The sequence below is a fragment of the Neofelis nebulosa genome, chromosome 5 (assembly GCF_028018385.1).
Source record: "Neofelis nebulosa isolate mNeoNeb1 chromosome 5, mNeoNeb1.pri, whole genome shotgun sequence".
NCBI classification, from domain to species: domain Eukaryota; kingdom Metazoa; phylum Chordata; class Mammalia; order Carnivora; family Felidae; genus Neofelis; species Neofelis nebulosa.
This window is the reverse complement of record NC_080786.1, coordinates 36,948,717-36,970,093: the sequence shown is the minus strand read 5'-3', so window position 1 is coordinate 36,970,093 and position 21,377 is coordinate 36,948,717. Positions and strand designations below refer to the sequence as shown.

The 21,377-nt window shown below is 36.2% G+C and overlaps 1 protein-coding gene across 2 annotated transcripts in view; it reads right to left on the bottom strand.

Moving 5' to 3' along the window:
* Positions 1–21,377, bottom strand: part of RASA2 (RAS p21 protein activator 2) — a 123,848-nt gene that overhangs the window by 76,009 nt on the left and 26,462 nt on the right. For both annotated transcript variants that reach the window (XM_058730068.1, XM_058730069.1), the window contains exons 2-4: positions 19,927–20,044; positions 14,051–14,154; positions 4,890–4,984 (exon numbers count right to left, since the gene is read on the bottom strand). In XM_058730068.1, the coding sequence (XP_058586051.1) occupies positions 4,890–4,984; positions 14,051–14,154; positions 19,927–20,044 (317 nt within the window). The remainder of the gene's footprint in view (positions 1–4,889; positions 4,985–14,050; positions 14,155–19,926; positions 20,045–21,377) is intronic.

The following is a 21,377-nucleotide window of genomic DNA, read 5'->3' as shown; positions in this document are numbered from 1 at the left end:
AACCACAACCAGAAACTGAGGAAGAGAATGCTTCAAAAACGAAGAGTGGTCCACTGTATCAAAGCTGCTGGAAGATCATGTAAGAGGGGGACTGAAAAATGTCCACCAGACTTATTGATACAACGTCATGGATAACATTATGGAGAGTCTTTTGTGTTCTCCCTCTGGCCCATTGTGGGGTATGAAGGCAGATAAGAGAGGGTTAGGAAGAGAATGGTTCAAATGGAGGGAGAAACTGCAAAACAAAAACAAAAAAGAAACAGAAAAAAAAAAAAGGAAAAAATACATTCATGAAATATTAATAATATCTCAAATGTCTGAAAACTGAAAATAATTCTCATTAAAAAAATTTTTTTTAACATTTATTCATTTCTGAGACAGACAGAACGTGAGTGGGTGAGGGGCAGAGAGAGAGGGAGACAGAGAATCTGAAGCAGGCTCCAGGCTCTGAGCTGTCAGCACAGACTCCAAGATCATTACCTGAGCCGAAGTCAGACATTCAACCGAATGAGCCACCCAGGCACCCTGAAAATAATTTTCATTTTTAATGGCAATAATAAAGCACCCGGGAAACAATCCAAAGTAAGAGGTTAGTGTTCTTTGTAATTTTCAACTGTTTTGATATAAAACCCATCTTACTACTACTGGGATCTTTTCATTTGAAGGCTAAATTACATTTCTGCATATTACTTCCCTACAACTTCAGAACTGAAGGGAATCCTATACAATGAAGTTCTCATTTCACAGATGAAGATTCTCAGACAACAACAGGTTAGCAACTGTTTTGGGTACAAATGCCAATTAGTGGTAGAGCTGGGAAACAAACATCTTCCCCTCTGAGGGAGAGATGCCAATAATTTCTTCCACCCAAACCCTTTCTTAGGGGTGATGCCTACCCAAAGTCCCAAAATAGACTGCTTTACAGTAACTTTGCCCCAATCATACCAATTAGAATGCAGTGAACATATGACCCAAGTTGGGCCAAATTCTCTAAATTGTGGCAGAGAACTAAATCAGATCTTAGAAGGTGAGTGGTTGTAGGGTCACGTAAACTCAGGCTGATGTGGGCATTTTTTTAGCTGTCAGGAAGAGATTAGAGAGAAGCAGAAGTGAGAAACATGTAATCTCATCAGATATACAAATGAATACAAGGGAATCTCATCATTAAATAGTGGGTTTTGTTCCTTTCATTTTGCAAAGTGAATAGTATTAAAATGAGAGTACAAGATAGGAAATATTAACTATTCATTTTACAAAATAAGAGGGAAGGAAAAAACACTAAACAGTGAGCACTTAAACTCAACGAGCATAGTGAGCATATGAATAAGAAAATATGAATCAGTGGATTCAGTTCCCAAGTGCCCCTTGCAGTATCTACTGCTGCACTGAGTGAAAGTCCACAGTTTAAAGATACAATATAGGGGCGCCTGGGTGGTTTGGTCAGTTAAGTGTCCAACTCTTGATTTTGGCTCAGCCGTTCATGGGACTGAGTCCACGATGGGCTCTACACTGACAAAACAGAGCCTGCTTGGGATCCTCTCTCTCCCACCCTCTCTCTACCCCTCCCCCACTCACGTTCATACACTCTCTCAAAATAACTAAACGTTAAAAAAAGATACAATACATATTTTTCATTCACCATGGTCCCGAATGCAAGCCAACTATTTTATGTAGTAGTCAACCAAAAACAAACTACCCAATATTTTAGTGCACTTTATGAGAAGTTAAAATCTTTTCAAAAATAATTTTGACTATGTAAACTGTATCTAGATTATTATTGTAAGAACCTGATCTCCACTTAAAAGGCAGCTCCTCTTAAGTAAATGCCTGACAACTTCCAGCTCTCACTGGCCATACCAAAGTTCCTGTAATTATACTCTAAGAAGTTCCCTAGGAACTTTCAAATGCCCCTCCCTTTTTCTTTAAGCTAATCTGAGTAGGCTTCTGTTCCTTATACTCAGATGTTCTCTCCTAATAACCTGCTGAAGCCTTTTCATGCCCAACAGTACGAATAGTGGAAAGCAAGAAAGCTTTTTTAGAATCAGACAAGATCTCTATTGGAACCATGGTTCCATCACCTAATAGTTCTATGACTTTGGAGATGTCATTTAACCTCTACGAATCCATTTTCTATATTTGTACAATGGAGTTATTAAGGCTACCTACATCTCATAATGCTTTTCTGAAGATTAAATGAGAAAATGTATATTAAGTACTTGGTACTGTGCTTGGGATACACCATCTAATCACTAACAGTAACTACTAGGCGGAATCCCTACTGAACCCATTCCTTCTCGGGATGGCTCCATCAACTGCTCTTATTTCCATGGTATTTTGTAAAATTCAATAAAATGTATGCAAGTGAACAAATCTATTAACAAAGTAGGATTTGTATGAAACGTAGGCTACTCTTCTTTTCTAGGCTCACAAAGTTAATTTAGTATTCCTGTATCAGTTTTGGGGCCAAACAACAGTATTTCCAATAGTACCATATTAACCTGAAAGGTGTTCTACATCCTCCCAGCCACTAATGTACTCTTCTTTCTAAAATGCGTTTAAAATTTTGGGGCGCCTAGGTGGCTCAGTTGGTTGAGCGTCTGACTTCGGCTCAGGTCATGATCTTACAGTTTGTGGGTTCGAGCCCCGCATCAGGCTCTGTGCTGAGAGCCTGCTCAGAGCCTGCAGCCTGCCTCAGATTCTGTGTCTCCTCTCTCTCTGCCCCTCCGCGGCTCATGCTCTGTCTCCCTCCGTCTCTCAAAAATAAATAAATGTCAAAAAAAAAAAAAAAATCTAAAGTGTGCTTAAAATTTTTTAAAAATGTTTATTCATTTTTGAGAGATACTGAGCATGAGAAGGGGAGGGGCAGAGAGAGAGGGAGACACAGAATCTGAAGAAGGGTCCAGGCTCTGAGCTGTCAGCATAGTGCCTGATGCAGGGCTCTAACTCATGTACCATGAGATCACGACCTGAGCTGAAGTTGGACACTCAACCGACCGAGCCACCCAGGCGCCCCTAAAGTGTATTTTAAAGAGACCTTACTAATTATCATTTAAGCAAAAAACTTGTAAAGGTTAATAACTCATGGTCATGAAAATCATTCATAACAAATAAAAAATGTTGACATTATCTCTAACAATGAAATGCTATTTCCAGGATTTTATGATTCAAAGATGAGTTTTACACACTCAACTGAATTAAATCCTGTTATCTAATACTAATCTCTAATGCCATCTCCAAGAATTACATATTCCAGAGAGATTTCTACTTTTTGAGAGTTGGTGGACTTAGATCTTTTACCAAACTTATACTGGCCATAAGAATGAATTTTAATAAATTACATCTTTAATATAAAACTCAAATTTCATTTTATACCAAATTATCAAAGCCTTTTCTTGTCTCACTTTTTGTTAAAACTATTAAAAAGGAAAACCTTTAATAGTTTTAAATTAAAAACTTTAAGACTTTCATATCTGCCTTTTGGTAAAGGTATATTATGAAAATGGCCACCTGAGTGACTGATGGTAAACAGGTATTTTAGATTTGTGTAGCAATTAACAGTTTTTAAAACACTGTTAAAAATATTTCACTGAATTCTCACAACCATAGGCATCAACATGGCAACTTTTATTTCGATTTTATAGAAATAAAATTCAAGGTCAGTAAAGCAACCACATATGAAAATTAGGATCTAAATTTTCTGACTTCTTGTGCAAAAGCCTTTCCATTTTGTCACACTGTCTTCCACCTGTGTGGTATACAATAGTGGCTAATTGGAATCTAACAGTTACTGCCAAATAGAATGAAAAGAACATTAAAATGAGGTAGAGTGAATAAAATAGGAAAGGTTTCAATTATATTTTGTACTTAAGAAGGGGTTTTATATACAAATACTTAAGTTTTTGAGAATTTAATCAAAGAGAATGCTTGAGAGGTTATGAGGAAATAGAGACACACGCACTTTATTTGCAAGTATCTGTGGGTGCACGTAAAGCGCTTTTTCTTGTCTTAAACTTCTGTTTGAGTCACAGCGGCAAATTATAACTTCTTTTATAGAGGAAGAATCCTGCTTACAGTATGTCCTCGGGAAATGGTTTCACAATCCTTACCATATTTTATATATAAACAGGGTTACAAAAAAAGGATTCCCTTCAGATAGAAATAACAATTTCTAAGAGAAACTCAGACTTTTCAGAAAGAAATAGAAAGTTAAGCTACTTGGCTGAACATGTATTTTTACTCACATATAGAATCTGTAAGAACTCTTACTCTGGCAAGAGGAAAGAAGAGCTTTAAAAAGGTAATAATACCCTTCCAAATAAAAAGAAGGGTGAACAACAGGAAGGGCGGGTGTGGGAATGAAAGGCTCTGCAAGGTGGGCTCAGGCATGGTTTGAATGAATATTTTCCCAATACTAGTTTATTAAGAGAATAAACAACATCCTGGTCAAAACAGATAAAATCACAGACTTCTGGGATTCTCTTCAAAGTTAGAATTAACGTAGCTTTTCTCTTAAATTTCCCAACCAAAAAAATTAATAATTTGCCATTGCGACTCGAACAAAAGAACTAAAACAGGAAAAAATGTCCCCCTAACATAACTTCCCCAATCTCTCTCTCTCTCTCTCTCTCTCTCTCTCTCTCTCTCTCTCTCTCTCTCTCTCACACACACACACACACACTCACACACACACACACACACACACGCATTATTCTTGAATTCAAGGCAAGGCATTTCTTTCCAGCTATATATTACCTAAAGGTCTACAATATTTGGTCCCAAAATTTAAAATAATGTGTAATAGCACTGTCTATATAAACTAGAATAGTTTGTTTTCCACACACTTTCTGCATGCTGACAATCTCTTATACCACTTAAGCCTTAGTATTTACCTGAACCTCTGAATTGGAGTCAACAGGCTGTAGTAAAAACCAAGTTTCTTTGCCACTGTGGTTACATAAGTCTTCTTTTTTGATGGCTACTTTTCCTATAGGAAACAATGTAAGAGAAACATATTTTGTATAATCATTAGCACTGCTAAAAAAAAATCATTAGCACTATTACATGTAATACTTTTAGAAAATATTTTAAAATAATTTGTACCTACTGATATTAAAAAATCCACTTTTTTTTTTCTCATTAAACTTTTGCTTTAATGGTTCTAAAATTCTATTACAGATTTTTGGTCAAGTTGTTTTCTATATCCTAAAGAATGAAAAAGTGCCTCAGTTCCCCCTGCCCCTTGGCAGACCCTTTTCTGGGTCATTTTGAATCAGGGGATTAGACAAAAATTCAGTTGTGTTTACATGCAAATGAATTTTTTAGTACTTACTCAATAGATTCACATTTTTACCCAAAGTTCATTCCATGTAAAAAGCAATGTACAATGACAGTGTAAACTAATCCTCCCAAACTTTTAACACTATGAATAAACCGTATGTTCTATCTAGACAGACATATTTGCATTTAATAAGAGTTCACAAGTTCCAATTAAGAGAAAAAGATAAATACCATATATCACTAACAATTTTAAAAACTGACTTGAAAATTACAGATTAAGACAATAATTTTCTTTAAAATCTGCTTTTATCAAAACATTATAAACACTGCTTATGTTGCTTCAATGCATACCAAAAAATAACAATGATAAATAATAATAATCAGGGCAGTTCCCTAAAGAGTTTCTACCTCTTAGAGAAAGATACGGTACAATGAACAAAGTTGTATGAGAGAAAGAAACAGAAATGTTCTTATTATAATGAAGTATTTGCCATGTTGGTACAAAGCATTTCCTTCCTCAATTCAAGTTTTAAGAAGCAGACCCAGTTTTGCATATGACTGACAATTTATTCCAAGACTCTACACAAAAGTTTCAACAAAGAATATACACTAAAGTCAAAGTTCACTTTCTTTCATCAGGTAAGAATTTCACTTTAAGTGTCCTAATTACACTTCGTGCCCTTTCTCTTCTGATCTATCTTGGTCTTTTAGTTCCACATTTGAAAACTTTTAGGAAACAGTAAAAAGTTTTCTATCAGGATTTATAAATTGTTCTGTATCAAGTGGTAAGGAAAGGTATGACAAGAAAAAAAAAACACAAAAAAACTTTCTTTAAAAATTTGGAATTAGGTAGTGGTGATGGTTGCACAAATCTGTGAATATACTAAAAACCACTGCAGGGGTGCGTGGTGGCTCAGTTAAGTGCTTGACTTTGACTCAGGTCATGATCTCACGGTTCATGAGCTCAAGTCCCGCATCAGGCTCTGCACTATTAGTGCAGAGCCTGCTTGGGATTTTCTCCCTCCTCTCTCTCTGCCCCTCCTCCCCTGCTCACGTTTTCTCTCTCTCTCTCAAAATAAATAAACATACATACATACATACATACAATAGTTAGATGATGGATGAATGAATGAATAAATAAATAAATAAATAAATAGGATGAAGTCTAATGTAAAGGCCAAAATCTTCTTGTGAATATATGGAATGTATAATTCATTCAAATCTTGAGGAAATCGCACCAGCAAAATAATATATTTCAATGTGTTTTTTTTTTGGTTAAATTTAAGACACAAAATGATGGGAAAACAAATTCTTCCACTACTGGATATATTGATTAAAAGACAAGTACAGAATTTAGGCACTCAAATATTCTTTACACTGTTGAAGAAGTTTAGGTTAAGAGAGAAATTACACAAATCTCTTGATATGTTTCACCTATGGATTATAGCAAATTCCTGGCAAATCAATATTATACCAAGAATGGCTTAAGATACAGAATTATGACAAAGTATTAAGTAGTGCATGTCACAAATGATTATGATTATCAAAAGTCTATCGAGTGGCTCCATTTACCAATGAATCTACTCCAGATATGAACATTAAGGCAATGTATAACAGTTTGATACACACACACACACACACACACACACACACAGAAATAGATCTATATATCCTGTATCTGAAGTTCTTACATTTTGAAAACAACTCATTTCCCCCTTTAAGAATCTTGGTATCTATGCACCATTTATGTTCTCTTTCCAGAAAAATGCAGATATTATCTGGCATGTAATTTTAAGAGAGTTTACTCACCATCCAGTAACTCGCTGAGAGATTCCTGGTTAAGGCCTGATAAGACAGTTTCTAGGATTTTTATACATAATTTATGCATATGTACACAAATATACATGTGTGTATATATTTTCATATTTACAAGTATCACCAAAGCAAGCCCCCAACTTGAAAATAAGGTTTTTGAAAAAGTTTATTTTGAAGTTTACTGGATTAACTGATTCATTTACTCATTCAACAAATAATCACAATACCACTGTGCTTTAAATGGTGATATGATTTCCAGACTCCGCTAACCAAAATCTATTTAATTAGTAATGCTTCTAAAAACTAGAGAGTAGGAACTCTACTCAGATCACTGAGTATCCATCTTTATCACATGTGTCTTCCCAAATGAGAATTCTCTTAGTTCACAGGTAAAAATCCCCAGAAGCAAGTACCTTCTTCCTTCTACTGCATATCTTGTGCATCCCTGGCACTCACTGCCATGAAAGAGTTGAATGATTCTGGTCTTCTGAGAGAGAAGCCCTTCTCTGATTAGTTGTAAAAATTCTGTGCCTCTAATGGTCCCAAAGATTATCTTAGTTTAGTGTTCACCATTTTGAGCAAAGTTAACTCATCACTTTAGTAGCCATGAAATCACCAACCTCAAAAAAACAAACAAAAAATCTCCCAGGAACAAACTACTCAACAAATTATTTAAAGGTACTATTTCATTTCCCCACTGTCCTGACAAACTCATAGACAGAAAAAGCTCAGACCCAACACACACACACACACACACACACACACACACACACCCCGATGCTGTATTAGTTCCTTAAAATAAGACAAGGAGAGGAAACACAAAAAGAAATGAAGGAACTGTGGGCACAGAAACTATCTTTGTTGGTCTCAAAATAAAAAAAAAAAGTATTCTCAGCTTTCCAGCACCACTTCTAAACAGCATTTTCTTGCCATCTGTAAAAACTGTGTTATATTTGGGCGCCATTTTTAGATACAACATATTCTTAGAAATTTCATCCTCATACAGATCACCAACTGGCAAATCTTGATAGCCCTGCTCCTACATGGATGCTAGTAGAAATGGATGAAAAGAGCAGATATAAGTAGTGACAACTGTGACTGTCTATACAGGATGAAAATGGATCAGAACACTGAACAAATTCTGGCACACAGTCAACAACAGCGATTCAATCACAAAACTTTAATGCCCTAGTGTATAGAGTTTAGGGTACATTTTGTTCTCCATGGTAGACTGGTATATTAATGGTCCCCAAAAATCATTCTTCCTTGGTCTATGCCATCGTGTGGTCTTCTCCAGCACAGACTCTGGTTTGGCCATGTCACTTGCTTTTGCCAAATGGGACATCAGCAAATGTGATGCAAGTAGAATCTTACTAAACACCTGTGCAGTAGGGCTTACCCTCTTAAAACCCCAAAACCATATGGAAAGGAAGGCCCAGATAACAGCCAGCACCAGCCACCAGACATATGAGTCAGGCCATTTAGTCCAGTCAATCTTCTGGATAAGTGCACATTAGTGATCCCAGTTGAGACCAATGGAATAACCACCAGTTGAGCTCAACCCAAATTAACAACCCTGAGGATCATGACCAAATATATAGTTGATGTATTTAGCCACCAGGTATTGGAATGGTTTGTTATGTACCAACAGATAAGTGATACAGACCCTATGCAAACAGATATGAAAGTGTCAACTTAGGCAATTTTGACTTCAGAGCTAAATGCCAGCAGAAATTACAAATTAAAAAGTTCGAAAAGATCTTAGCAATCTTAAACTCAGACTTATTTTATAGATACGCCAGGCCTAAGAAGGTAAAGTGATGTGTTTAAGGTCACACAGCCAGGAAGTGACAGAGTCATGAATGAATTCAGGTTTCTGATAGCCTAGTGAAATTCTCTTATACTGTTCTGAAACAAGGCGAAAGAAAAAAAAAACTTGCCTAGGTCAGATAACCACAGTTTAGTTTTTCAGCCTAGATGCCCCCCAAACTAAAATACCCAGAAAATACACACTATAAGATAAAATATATGTTTTATTTTTCTATTAGAATTCTCACTGGAAATGGAAATACATTCTTACATAAAACTTTTATCTTTTTTCTCTCCTTTTAAGAGAGGACACTATACCTTACGTCAATATATCACAAAGTAAAATAAAACCTTAACTTTGCAACTTCCTATCTTTTTATAGCAAAGTTCCTAGGTCTCAAGTTTTTAATTCACAATCAAATTTTTGTACTAACTACCTGGCATACGAAGATGACTAACATAAAATATTTTGCCCCAGATTGATAAGTTATTACTTCTGGGAAGGGGACTGGCAGGGAGTCAGTGGTCAAAATGAATTAGGATTATCTGCAGTACTACAATTTGAAATTTTTTTATAAAAAGACAAAAATTCATGTATTACTTACACAATTAAAAAACAAACAAGCTCTTAAAACTGTACTTGGCTAGTGCACATTCTCAGAAATTCTTAAGTTTCAAAGATGGGTCTTTCAACTTTAGCTCAAATTTCATTTGAAAATGCTATAGTACTGTTTAATCTACAACTTGGCAACTAAGAATTATAAAATAATTAAACTCAATTTTCAATAGCTGAAATTTAAAAAACAAACAAACAAACAAAAAACAACCCCAGGGTGCCTGGATGGCTCAGTGGGGTAAGACTCTTGATTTCCGCGGGTCAAGATTCCAGAGTTGAGTCCCCAAGTTAGGCCCTGCGCTGAGCATGTAACCTACTTAAGATTTTCTACCTCCCCCTCTGCTCCCTCTGCCTGTCTCCCCCGGGCTTAAAAAAAAAAAAAGGCAACAACTGAACTTTATGAGTTAGTGACAAAAGAAAATATGTTAAACTACAAAAATGTAAAGATTCATAAATAAAAACCATTTTCCAACTTTAACGGGTACATACATGATGCTGAGTTTACTTTAATAATAATTCCTATGTGTAAAAGGAAAAAAACTGCCACTAAATGCAAAAATTTTGTCTTAATAAAAATAAAATTATTTGAAAAAAAAGTTCTCACACCAAGTTATGGGTTTCTGATACTGTTACACAAAGAAGTGATATTTATGTAAAATTTTTCTGTTTAAAAGTGCAACTGACTTTTACTTTAAAAACAAAAAAACTTAGCACAGGGAACTTTTGGAAATCGTAATTATAAACCTCAACTAAAGGCCTTTCAATGAAATAATGTATGATGACTATAGTATTATATGCAAACAATGAAAATTACAAAGTTTTCTTAAAAAGACATGATAGACACTCTCTCTCAAGGGTCGCTCATAACCACCAAGAGCCTTTATCTAATCCTTACCCTACTCTGCCTCTCTCTAGTTGTTGACATTAAAAGATCTCCTGGCCTTCTGAGATGTGAATGTCTCCTATCTCTGTTCCTGCATCCCTGATAAATTTTATCAATCTTCATTGAAGCCTCATTTTCCCTGCGTTTTCCTTATCTGCTCCCAGGGCAATTTCATTGGTTCCTGCAGAGTCTTCAAGTATCACTTAATGCTCATGACTCTCAAATTCACATCTCAAGCCCTTCTCTCTAAGCTTCAGAACTGTATTTCCAACAGTCAACTAAAGTGTCCACCAAGATGTTTCCCAGGTAATACAAGTTTAACTTGTTTGAAATCAAAGTCATCCTTTCCTCTTCCCATCCTGCTGTGTTCTTTATCTCAGTTAATGATGGCCATAGAAACAATACCATTTTTAACTTTCCTTTCTCACAATCCTTCATCCCCTTATAGCCCCTAAACCCTACTTGAAGCTTCTTCACTGAAGTACATGCACTCATTCACATTCCCACTGCCACTGCCCTTTGCATCTCATTTGATTATAGCCTCCCTGACTCTAATTTCTCTACTCTAAATCATAAACTACAGATCACATATGTAAAGTGTGTGTATATATACTTTAAAAGAACATATATACATATATATACATTTACATATGCAATCTATAGACACTGAGTTTGTATTTTGGAAGTTACTGCTGTAGGCCATAAAAAGTTGTTAAACTACAAAAGTATTCATGTATACATAGTCATATATAATTTTTAAAATGTTTTTCTTCCTTTTTTTTTTTTTTTTAAAGTTTTCTCATTCTTAAAAGGTTCAACATTACTGTCTATAGGATGAAGTCCAAACTTCTAAGCACAGTTTTTAGGGTCCATCACAACTTGGTCCCAATTTATATTCCCAGTTTCACTTCTACCACCCTCTTCCTAAGTAATTTATATATTCCAGTAGATACACGACAAACATGATTTGTTTTTTCTCCTCTAATTCTGCGAATCCCTATAACCTGGAAATTTCTTACTTTTCCTACTTAGGTAGTCTGTTAATCCTCCACCAAACAAGATTACCTGTTGTCTGTGTTCTCAAGTACTTTGTTCATATCTCTAGCCCAGATCCAATTACAATAAATTAGAATTAGAGTACAAGTGTGCCTCTCTGATAGCCTGGGAATAACCTGAGTTGTCTTCTTTGTATGCCACACAGAAGTGTTTGTAAATGTTGGTTTCACTGAATTGAGGATGGGACCTCAGGGGTCTGCTAGAAAGAAAAGAGTCTGCATATAAATAAAGAACTCAGAAGAAGAAAGACAACTAGGATAATACAAAGTCATTAAACTGTATTTTCTCTGGCTTTCAACAAGTTGAATAAGCAATCAAAAAGAGTCAAATATGACAAAGAGGCAGATAAGGATTCAACACTATGAAAATGCTTTTTGTGACAAAGAAAAAGTATTTGTTATGTGTACAGCTGACAAAAGTTAACATATTTAACAAATAAGTACGCATAAAAGTAAACAAATCCATCCAAATGAAAAATGGGCATGACAATGAAAAACTAGTTTATAGAAGAAAAATATAAAAGACTAATAAACATACAAAAAATTCAACAAATTGATAATCAGAAAAATACAAGTCAAAAAATATTATTTTTCACCTATCAAATTGGGAGAAACTTTTTTCAATGCTAATATCCAAGAATATCCATGATATGGTGAAATGATTATGCCCAGGCCATGTTTAGGGGAATTTAAATTACCATAGTATTTCTGGGGGCCAATGTAAAAAACACAGAGAGAAGAAATTTTAAAAATATTCATATCTTGGGGCACCAGGGTGGCTCAGTCAGTTAACTGTCCAACTCTTAATTTTGGTTCAGGTGGGATCAAGCCCAGCATCAGACTCTGTACTGACAGTGTGGAGCCTACTTAGGATTCTCTCTCTCCTTCTCTCCCTGCACCCGTACCCCCCCCCCCACCAGCTTATGCCTTTGCCTGTGCATGCACTAAGTAAATAAATAAACTTTAAAAAATAAATAAATAAAAATATTCATATCCTTTAACCCAGTATTTTCACTTCTAGGAATTTATTCTAAGAAAAAGAGACATACTAAGATGTATGCAAGAAGGATGTTCATACCAACACCATTTTTTTTTTAAGTCTATTTATTTATTTTGAGAGAGTAAGAGAGCACAAGCAGGAGAGGGGCAGGGAGAGAGGAAGAGAGAGAGAATCTGAAGCAGGCTCTGCACTGTCAGCACAGAATCAGATGCAGGGCTCGAACTCACAAATCTTGAGATCATGACCCGAGCTGAAATCAAGAGTCGGATGTTCAACCAACCGAGCCACCCAGGTGCCCCAGGAGCTCATAGCAACACCATTTAGAGAATCAACAATCTGAAAACGTAAGTGTTCACCAACAAAGAGGTGGTTAAAACAATGTATTTCTTTACAGAGGATATTTAACAAATAATTTTAAAAAACACTTAATGACAAGGGAAAAGGATCATTAGATGAAAAAAGGAAAAAACTGAATAGTGCAATGTAATAATATAAATACAGAAAATAAAGGGAAGAAATATACAAATTATTAACTAGTTATTCCTGTGCACAGCCACTACTGATCACTAAGAACATGTAATAGCTTTAGAATTAAAAATATATATACTGTTTTTAAAGGTTATTTGATTTCCTCTAAAAGGATTCTAGCAAACTTCAAAAAAGGTTTGTCAGGAAAATATAGAAGCCAGATTACAAAGATTTAAAAACAAAGTAGCAGTAAGCAGAAGGATACAAACCATTTGTTAAGAAGTTCAACAGCAAAAGCAGAAACACATTAGATGGTAGTTAAGAGAGGACAAAGTCAAATAAATCATTTAAAAAAGTCAAATTAACCATTTAAACTGTAGAAGACTTGAGCATACTTCCAATCAGAAAGGAGAAATGGAAATGACGAAATTCACAATACTAAAAAGCAAGAGGATAATACATGCAAATTACAGACCTCTACCTGTTATTAAAATACAGATAATGGTACAAAGACCATGAATCTGACACATACATGTCCATTTAGCTTTGTTCTACTCCATGTCCACAGAGCATACCCCAGCCTTAGACAATTATTCAAGAAATAGAGTTCATGGTCACCAATAGAGCCAGAGAGAAAACATACGTCTACATTAAAGCAAATTATTACTTCTATTAAAAAAGCTTCAAAAATAAATGTTCTTTGGGAGATCAAATACTGCGATCTTTGTATAAAAACATTCTTTGAACCATTCAGCAAATACTTACCAAGATTTTACTAAATGTAAGGCACTCTGTGAGTGATGGTCTCTACCTTCATAAATACCCTATTAGACAAGATACTAAACAAAAAACTGATGAACAAGTGTAATGAATACTAACAAAAATGGCCCTACAGGTACTTTGGAAACATGACTCCATGATTAGGGGGAGATCAGTCACGACACCTCCAAAGCATTACCTAAGCTGAGCATACAAATTAAAAATAAGATTCACAAACAAACATGAAGAGTAAAGGATTAGAAATATTGAACATATATTATTTTGTTGTTTTCAATGCTTTATATTTGGAGAAAGAATTAACAGAAACACCAACACTGTGATTAAAGATAATTATGAATAGTACATACCTATACGAAGGTCTCTTTGTAAAACATTCTTATCATAAACATAGAAAGACAAATACTGGAAAGTTCTTGGAATCTCAAAGTAAAATTCTTCACTGAAAAATGGGCTAGAGAGAAAGGGGGAAAAGCACATTAAATTTAAATTTGACGGTGTCCTCAAACAGTATTTTCAATAAAATAAATTACAGACTAAAACATCATAGGGAAAAGCTTCAAAAGCCCAAAATTACTCTCTATGCTAAGTTCCAACTAAACCTTATACAAACCAAACTGAACTCTGAGAGGACCTCAATTGCTAGGCTGAGCTCTGAACAGCTTTTCAGAAGTCCTATGGACAGAAGACCCAATTATTGCCTAGGGTCATGTCCACCTCAAGTGGACACAATGAGCTGAGAAGAGTGTCCTTCACAACATCATCTCAGAAATATGTATAGCTTTATTAATCACAATTGACAACACAAAAGGATAATGTTTTGAAAAGTATTTTTTTTAATATATTTAAGAAACTACAATGGGTTATTTTGAATCAACTTAAGTTATACATTACATATAATGAAATCCAATTTAAAGTACAGAGGTTAATGATTTGACAAATTTATAAACCTGTGTCATTCATCTCCATCCCAGTCAACACATAGTAACACTTCTGTCTCCCAGAAGGTTTCTGTATACTCCTCTGCAGTTATCCCACCACACCTGACACAGGCAACCAGTGATCTGATTTCTATTATACAGATCTGTCGAAGAATCCCATATAAATAGAATTAAACAGTATGTACTCTTGTGTCTAGCTTCTCTCACTCAGCTTAACAACTGAGATTTTTCCATTTTACTCATGTGTTTTAATTGCTGCATAATATTCCCTTCATGAATATTCCACAATCTATTCTCCCAGTCATGTCATGCAAGTTGTTTCTAGTTTGGGCTGTTAAAAAGAAAGCTGCTATAACATTTTTATAGAAGGTTTTTTCTGAACATATGCTTTCAATTATTTTGGGTAGACAGCTAAAAGAGTGGAATTGTTAAGTTAAAAGGTAGATGAATTTTTAATTTATAAGAAACTGCTGTCAAACTGTTTTCCAACACCTGTGTCCCAAACAAATGTGTACCGTTTACACTTTTACCAGCAATGCAGGAGGGCTCAAGTTATTTCATTGTCAAATTTGCTATTGAAAGTCTTTTTAAAATTAGCTATTCTAGTGAATGTGATATGATAAATTTTTACACCTGTGAAATTTCTACCCCAGTCAAGATACAGAACATTTCTATCTCCCCAGACAGTTCCCTTGTGCAATCGCCTCCTCCATACTGTCACAAAAACCAGTGATCTGATTTTGATCATGACACATTTGTTCAAGAATCTATAGTGACAGAAATGGTCTTAAACTGCATTTCCCTGATGGCTAATGATGCTGAATATTTTTCATGTGCTTGTTGGCCATTTGTATATATTCTTTTGGGAAATACCTATTCGTGTTTTCTCCACATATTTTAATTTTTTTAACGTTTATTTATTTTTGAGATAGAGAGGGAGACAGAGCGTGAACGGGGGAGGAGCAGAGAGAGAGGGAGACACAGAATCGGAAGCAGGCTCCAGGCTCTGAGCCATCAGCCCAGAGCCCGACACGGGGCTCTCACGGACCGCGAGATTGTGACCTGAGCTGAAGTCGGACGCTCAACCGACTGAGCCACCCAGGCGCCCCTCTCCACATATTTTAAATGGGCTATCTGTCTTATTGGTTTTGTTTTCATTTTTAAATAAGTTCTAGATACAAGTCCTTTGTCAGAATATTTTCTCCCAGCTGTGGATGGCCATTTCATTTTCTCGACAATGTCTGTTGAAGAGCAGAAGGCTCTCATTTTGATGAAATCCGGTTTCTCAATTTTCTTCTCTTATGACTAGTGATTTCTACATCCTAAGTTAAGAATTCTTTGCCTATCCCCAAGTTGCTAAGATTTTCTCCTATGAAACCACTTATTTTTTTAATGTTTATTTAAACTTTTAACAAATGTTTTTATTTATTTTTGATAGACAGAGTGTGGGCAGGGGCAGAAGCAGAAAGAGAAGAGGGCAGAGAGAGAGAGGGAGACACAGAATCTGAAGCAGGCCCCAGGCTCTGAGCTGTCAGCACAGAGCCCGATGCGGCACTCAAACTCATGGACCATGAGATCATGACCTGAGCCAAAGTCAGACACTTAACTGACGGAGCCACCCAGGCGCCCAATGTTTATTTATTTTTGAGAGAGAGAGAGTACCAGCAGGGGAGGGGCAGAAAGAGAGGGAGACACAGAATCTGAAGCAGGCTCCAGGCTCTGAACTGCCAGCACAGAGCCTGATGCGGGATTCGAACCCACAAACTGAGAGATCATGACCTGAGCTGAAGTCAGACACTTAACTGACTGTCTCACCCAGGTGCCCCCAAACAACTCATTTTTATAAGTTTATTTTAAGAATGTTATTTTGATGTTTAAATTCTTCTATAAAGACATGAATGTCTGAAATGTTAGTAAATATCTTTGTCAAGATCACTTCTTTCCTAAGAATGTTTAAAGAAATAAAGGATTCTTTGAAAATGTCACCAGAAAAATGCAATCTCTTTAGGATGTCACAACTTAAAAAAAGAAACTGAAATACAAAGGAAAATACTCTTACAGAAGTTATTTCTGACCTTGTCCAGAAAACAGCTGACTCAGCTTTTTAGCTGTTTATAACGCCTGGTTAACTTTTGCCAATATGTTTCCCACCTCAAATGTAATAAAAATAAACTTTTAAAAGTTGGTCTATCAAAATAACTGGAGTCCTCTAACTAATCTCAACATAAAAACTGATACAAAAACAACTATTAGGCAAAGACATGACATGTTTAGGTATTTTCTCCTTTGTATCATTTTATAAACAATTATAAAATTGAGGATTTCCTTTATATGTCACATGCACGCACTCAAATGTTATTTTTAAAATACATTATAAAACCAAGTAAGAATACCACAGAACTATCCACTAAACAATCTGTTATCACTATATCACCACAATTGCAGCAAGTTAATTAATCCCCACATCTAGGTGCCCACATCTTTAATTAATTAACTAATCAATCTATCTGAAGAAAACTTTTCAATGAGATTGGTAAGCAGCAATGACTAGACTTACACAGTTTTTAAAACAACACTCTATTGCTATCAGTGATGTATGATCATGCATATGACTCTTAAGGAAATTCCTGGGATGGGAAAGAAAAGCACTAGGCACAAGCAGTATTGCTATTTCTCAGTTTGTTTATATCATTCGCTCTTCAAAAGGATTTGAGGTAGAAATGTGGGAGCTATAGATTTGATATAGGACTCTTCCTTACCCATTATGAAAACCTGTATCCAGGCTGCCTATAAAAACTGTACTATTCAGAACCCATAAGATCTAAATGGTATCTACTGACTTATCAAAATAAGGGGAAAAAACACTGACATGAAAGCCAGGGGGGCAAAGCTTTATATTACAGATTCTTTCACCTTATTCCACAAGGAAAATGCTAGGGGGCACCTAGAATCCAAGAAGCACCTAATCTAACATGTGAAATAACTAAGGTAACCACTGTTAGTCTTAAAATACCTTCCAAGTTGCTATGCATCTAGAAAAATAATTTAAGATGGATAAAAATAATTGGTTTCATCATCTTTCCACAACACAAATATCTAGAAAGGCAAGAGTTAAAAAAAAAAGTAAGCTAATTTTAGTCACTAATTTACAAAGCTACATATTTGAAACTACCACAAGTATTCAATTTATGGACAATTACTAGCTCTGTATATCACTGATTTTTGTGCGATATGGAATCAGTGTACATTGAGTAACAAACTAAGAGTTGTAACAGTTTCAGGTTCCAATCTCCAGTTTGCTTCCAACTTCCTATATTGTACACACAAATTATTCAGCCTTTTGGTGACTCGGTTTCATCATGCATAACATATAAATAACAAAATTCTAATACAACAGGGACAGATGATTTATGACTAAAGACATGAAGTATATTACTTTAAATTTTGGGGGGGTTACTGAAGTACTTTCAGCTTTACACAATCCTTTCCTATGAAGAACACTAGAGACATTCAAAATTATAACCACTGACAATAAAGATAAAAGGGGAAAAGCCTCAGAGAAAAAAGAGCAAGTTTAAAGAAAATAGATTACGAAAAAGAACACCAAAAAATAGATTCCCTAGGGGTGCCGGGGTGGCTCAGTCAGTTAAGCATCTGACTCTTGGTTTTAGGATCTCACAGTTGGTGAGTTCGAGCCCCGCTGTTGGGCTCTGCTCTGACAGTGCAGAGCCTGCTTGGGAATTCTCTCTCTCCCTCTGTCTCTATCCCTCTCTTGCTCATGCTCTCTCTCAAAGTGAATAAACTCTTAAAACCAGATTCCCCAAAAAGTTTACAGGAGTCATGACACTTAGTAATTCATTCATCACACGTTCATTCCAACAACTCCCCATGCCTTTATTTTGACTCTTATCTCTGTCCAAGACTGTGTCTTGTCAGCACAGCTCTGTGCTAGAATTATGCCCACAAATGCTATTACAGGGCAGAGGTGGCACACTCTAATTTTATGAATTAGAATTTATTATGATACTCTCAAAGTGCTATTACACTTAACAAAAATGAGAAATTTACGTAAGAATCCATTCCCTGACAATGACTTGTGCAACTCTCAGAAGTAATTTATTCTCAAGAGAAATAAAATAATGAGGTACTCTGAGAAAAGTTCAAATAAATAGGCAAAATTTAGCCTAGAGAACAAACTGAGGTGTATTGATAGTTGTTTTCAAAAACTTGAAAGATGGCATGTCAAAGACAGATTAAGGTGTTTTCCAGAGATCCAAGGGAGGATTAGGAACAATTAAAAGGAAGATATATTTTGAAGCAATGAAAAGCCACATGAAAGCCAGCACTGCATCTATCTTGTTCTCATGAATATAGGAATAAACAGCACCCAGCCAGCTCTTGGCATACAGTAGGTTCTCCTTTTGATAGACATTATTTGACTAAATGTAAGAGTTTCCTAAGGATCAGAATAGTTCTAAGAACAAATAGTCTGCTTAAGAAGCAATGAACTCCTTGGTCACTGGAACAAACATTATTAAGCAAATGTCAGATGACCTCTCGTCAACGATAATTGTCAGAAGGAACAAACCGTAAGGCAGTTGATTAGTCCAGCTCAAAAAACATTAAAGCTCCCTCAAACTCTGAGATTCCGTAATTCTAAAAACAAATCCAGGGGCGCCTGGTGGCGCAGTCAGCTAATCATCCAACTTCGGTTCAGGTCTTGATCTCGTGGTTCATGAGTTCAAGGCCTGCATTGAGCTCTGTGCTAACAACTCAGAACCTGGAGCCTGCTTTGGATTCTGTGTCTCCCTCTGTCTCTGCCCCTGCCCTGTTTCACTCTGTCTCTGCCTCTCTCTCTCTCTCAAAAATAAATAATAAACATTTAAAAAATTTTTAATAATAAAAATAAAAATAAAAAATCCAGAATGTAAAAGAAAAGTTTCAGGGGCGCCTGGGTGGCTCAGTCTGTTAAGCGTCTGACTTCAGCTCAGGTCACGATCTCACGTTCTGTGAGTTCGAGCCCCGCGTCGGGCTCTGGGCTGATGGCTCAGAGCCTGGAGCCTGCTTCCGGTTCTGTGTCTCCCTCTCTCTCTGCCCCTCCCCCATTCATGCTCTGTCTCTCTCTGTCTCAGAAATAAATAAACGTTAAAAAAAAATTTGTTTTTTAAAAAAAAAGAAAAGTTTCAGATAAATGAAGTATTCTGATGATTACAGTCTGGAAAAAGTATAAAATTTATTTATTAATATATATCATATGAAAGATAATTTATGAATTTTTTACAAACCTTAAAGATTTTTCAACAACTTGGGTACGATAAACTTCTTCCTGGTCCAAATTTATGGTGCAGAAACAATCTCTCATTTTGTTGGGTCCAAGATATGGCAATAAATTTTTTGCTTCACCTGTTGGCACAAAAATTAAAATTGGTGTTAAATACCACCAGCTGCTTCATGCTAAGCCTTATAAAGGATGAATTCAATTCAAAAGAATATTCCAGAGGTAGCACAAAAAAACTCCTGATTATAGAAAGAAGCTGATCAATTTGGGCTAAAGGCATCCAGTGATGGGGCACCTAAGCGGCTCAGTCAGTTAAGCACTGGACTTTGGCTCAGGTCATGATCTCACGGTTCATGACTTCGAGTCCCACATCAGGATCTCTGCTGTCAGCAGGGAGCCCACTTGGGATCCTCTGTTTCCCCCTGTCTGCCCGTCCCCTGCTCAAGCACACATGCTCTCTCTCTCAACAATTAATAAACGTTGGAAAAAAAAAAAAAAAAGGTATCCAGTGAGACTGAAAAGAGGAGCTGGGTGTAAAGGGAAGTGTGAGGTCATATTACATCATGGTGTCCCTGCTCGTGGAAAAGGGCAACTCCCCACTTGTCCTCTCCATTCCAATCACCAGTGCCACTTCAAAGACTTGACTCCACAATTAATCCCTCTTTCCTGTATCATCAATTCTCCTCTCTAGTGGATCATTCCCATCAGAACGAAAACAAGCTTTAGTATTTCCCAATTTTAAAAGAGCACAAAAAGAAAAAAAAATCTGTTGTGATTCCACATCCTTTCTTGTGGTATCACTCCATTTCTAGACTCTCTTTCATACCAAATCTTCTCAAAAGCAATCATCTCTAGTCACTGTTTCTAATTTCTCACTTTCCATCCATTCTTCAACCCTCTCCCCAGTCAGCCAGCTTCTAACTCCATGATGACACACAGCAACTGTTCTAGCTAGGGTTATCAATGGTTTCCATGTTGCCAAATCCAGTGGTCATTTCTCTGCCCTCATCATACCTGATCTGGTGGCACTATTTAATAATAGTGAACACTAACATCCCTCCTTAAAATGTCCTTTTCTTGGCTTCTCCAACACAATTATTTCTGGCTTTCCTCCTACATCCCTGGCCCTCTGTTGACTTCTTTCCCTCCTCACCTCTAAATGTTGCAATGCTTCAGGACTCAGATCTGGACCACCTTCTCTTCTTTGCCTGTGCAAACCCCTTCAAGTATGGTGTTAATGCAATTGCTTCCTAGCTCTGATCTCTCCTCCTCAACACTGGATGTGAATATCCAACTGCCTCCTTGGATATCCAGTAGGCATCTCGGATTTAACAAGTCCCCGACAAACCATCTGACTTCCTCCCCTAAAACATGCTCTTCCCCCAGTCTACCACCATCTTACTCTCTTTTTCTCACCATCCTCCCCAAACCTCCCCCACATCCAACCCATCAGTAAAT